The sequence below is a fragment of the Echinops telfairi genome, unplaced genomic scaffold (genome assembly GCF_000313985.2).
Source record: "Echinops telfairi isolate 266 unplaced genomic scaffold, ASM31398v2 ScPeMD7_7424;HRSCAF=8462, whole genome shotgun sequence".
NCBI lineage: Eukaryota > Metazoa > Chordata > Mammalia > Afrosoricida > Tenrecidae > Echinops > Echinops telfairi.
Genome location: NW_022111324.1, coordinates 44,596,772 through 44,599,838, shown reverse-complemented (window position 1 = coordinate 44,599,838; position 3,067 = coordinate 44,596,772). Strand labels below are relative to the sequence as shown.

Sequence of the window (3,067 nt, the reverse complement as noted above, 5' to 3'; positions counted from 1 at the left end):
GAAAACCATACACCCTAGCTTGTTGTGCATTCTTTCAAAAAATCAGGACTTTTTAAAAAAGTCGCGGGGCACGGGAAAAATTGTTCAAAAGCATCCCTCTGAGCACCAGGGGAGAAGTGGGACATGATCACAGAGTAAGAGGATGGTTTATGACCCCACAGCAGGAAGCCGAGAATAATAAGAAGGCACAGATGAGTTAGGAGACCTCGCGTGGATGCTCTCTCAGGGTCCCGGGTCTTCGGAGCTCTAGTAGTGCATTAGTTACATGCTCAGCCACTAACCCAAAATTCGATGAGAGAGATGTGGCAGCTGACTGACATAAATACTACAGCTTGAGAAACCCTGTGGGACAGTCCGACTGCCCGACCGGCTCGCTACGAGTCGGAATGGACTGGATGACAACAGGTTTAGTTAACTTGTTTTACAAGATCCACGCGTTGTCTTTCAATGCAATCACCTACTAGCTATCCCATGCCTCCTCCATTCAGCGCCGCAGTCAGTGCTTTGCGGTATAAGACTGCATTGAACTGTCTACTCTGTTAGAAAGGTCATCTGTTGAGAAACGGCTTCCTTCTCAGCACGTTTGCTTTCCTCGCTGCATGAATTACAGGAAGCTCAGGGATATGTTCAAAATGTTCGGACCCCATTTGCGCCACCAAAGCGAGGAGCCCTGGTGGCATCCTGGAATACGAATTGGGCTGCCAACTGCAAGGTCAACAGTTCAAGCCCACCAGTTACGGGTTCACGGCCTCGAAAACCCACAGGTCAGTTCTAGTCGGAAGAGACTCCGAGGCCAAGGATTTTTGGTATGCCCCCAAAGACCAGGGCTGGTGGGTTGCATCATTTCTCTCAATGAGCGCGTCTAATGGTCACTCATCAGGCAGGGCATTCACTTACATTGGGGAGAAAAGGAGGGCAGTGGGCGGTTGGCAACAATGTGGATTCATTTTAAAAGTAGACTCCAGGATGCACAGTGTAGGGACGGTGGGTTCCCCCCAGGGGTCCCTCATTCCGTGGTGAGGGCAAAACGTAAAGCAAAGGTAATTGATAATAAAAAGGCTATACTACACCATCTCTTCCTTGACTTTTCTGGGTTCCGAAGATCAGAGAGGCAAGAAATGCACTTTCTCTACTTTTTAAATGGTAATTACCTTTGCCTAGGGGCACCACTTAAGGTAAAATGAAATGTGAAATAAGGAGGATTTCTAAAGAGCAGGGATGGAAGTGCTTTGAGAAAGAACAGCACAAACCCATTTCCTTTCTGAAACTCAGAAGGAAATGAAATCAAATTAATTTGTGGCCCGAGTCTCGTTCTTCTAATGCAGCTTCGAGGTAGGAGTAGGGAGGGGAGGGTAAAAGAATGTCCGGTGATTAGACTCTGAAAATGGGTACATTTCCCTCCAAAGACTGGGCCGCAGGAGAAAAATGCTCAACAAAAAATTGGGAAGGCAGGAAGTGAAACCTGCGGAGTCTCTCTCTCTCTCCCTCTCTCTGTGTGTTATCCTCCAGGAAGCTTTTCTCCTGAGAGGGGCGGAAAGCTGGGGCCAGATAGGGATGGAGTCTGTCGAATTGATCCAGTTTGCTGAAGCTCTGACATAGTGCTTGCCTTTAATTTGATTGGGAAAATGTGATTTATTAATAGCACAGCAAATGGAGTGGAGACAGCCTTTCCTTTTCAAATATGCACTGCTGCGGTGTCACGGTGCATAGACATTGATGGCCGGATGTAAAAGATCACGGGGCCTGAGCACGGCAGGTGCCATTGCTGAGCGACGGGGAGGCAATGGGGCAGGCCTGCCAGTCCCTGAGAGCAGTCACTAGGAGTCCGAGTTGATGCCGTGGCAGAGTGTTAGTTCACTTGTTCAAGCTAAGCAATAAGAGAGGCGCTTCGCCTTTGTCCTACGGGGTCATGAACAGTCACAATCTGCTCAATGGTGATGGGTTGTGGTGGCACAACAGTAAAGCACTCAGCTACATAAGTAAGGGTTGGTGGTTCTAATCCACCCAGTGGCTCCACAGGAGGAAAAAAAGACATGTTGACCTGTCCCCATAGAGGCGGCAGTCTACAAAACCCTCTGGGGAAGATCTATTTTGTCACCTGACCAAATGGCACACAAGCACAACCATCAGGGACTTAGCCATCGTTCTGACCCCTTGAGGCACAACTTGCCCCCCAGGGGACAAGAGGCTGCAGAATGCTTGTGCTTACGTTTGCTTTTACAAGTTTAACTGCAATCATCAGAGTGGGAACAGAGTGCACCGACTCATCTTTTCTAAATTATTTGCAGCTAAATCGCTCCTTTTCAAAGCACAAGAGTGCTTCTGACCTAGTTAAATCCCTGCCATTCTGAGCATGCTTAGAAAAAAATGATGCTTTTTTTCTTCTTTTCCTTTTTTTGGGGGGGTGGGGGTGGTGGTGGTGGTCTCCACTCCAATACTCACTTGTTGCCCGGTAACCAGGAAAATGGATCCTTCCTTCCCATGGACCACTTGCCGGTAAATGTGGTCAAGGATTAAGAGCTCACTCCAGCAGTTCTGAAGCAGCTTCATTTGGTCATCAACCTGTAAGAGGAAACAGAAGGGAGAGAGAAAATGACACTATTTCCACTGCTCCCTCGCTTTTGTGTCATCGTCCTCCTAAGAGAGGGTATTGCAAGCAAGAGGATGTCTGCCTTGCAGCTCCAGTGCCCAGACCTTACATCACATCACCGCTCCTGAAAACCATTATTTTCATTTGGACACATACTTTTTAGGCCACATATAAATACTTCAGGTAAGTCTTTCTAATCAATGAGCTGCTAGGAAGAGGCACTCCATTAGGTGGGTCTATCTAACATTAATAGGGCTATTAGAGTTTGCTTGTGGGAGGTGCAGGCGCCTCTGACTGTCCTCAGTAGACCCCCAAATAGCTTGTGTTTGTGTATCTAATATAGGGACACTAGCAAGTCCTCACACTGAGAACGTTTTACACGAAGGGTTATGAGCACGACCGCTTGAATGACTCTCAGAGATAGAGGGACCAGGGGATCCTTTGTCATCAATGTTCATGGCGCTCTGAAGGACACTA

General features: G+C 47.8%; 1 protein-coding gene across 5 annotated transcripts in view; it reads right to left on the bottom strand.

Moving 5' to 3' along the window:
- NR5A2 (nuclear receptor subfamily 5 group A member 2) overlaps window positions 1-3,067 on the bottom strand; it is a 152,004-nt gene that overhangs the window by 64,778 nt on the left and 84,159 nt on the right. For all 5 annotated transcript variants that reach the window (XM_004699784.2, XM_045298305.1, XM_045298303.1 and 2 more), the window contains exon 5: window positions 2,443-2,562. In XM_004699784.2, coding sequence (XP_004699841.2) covers window positions 2,443-2,562 — 120 coding nt within the window. The remainder of the gene's footprint in view (window positions 1-2,442; window positions 2,563-3,067) is intronic.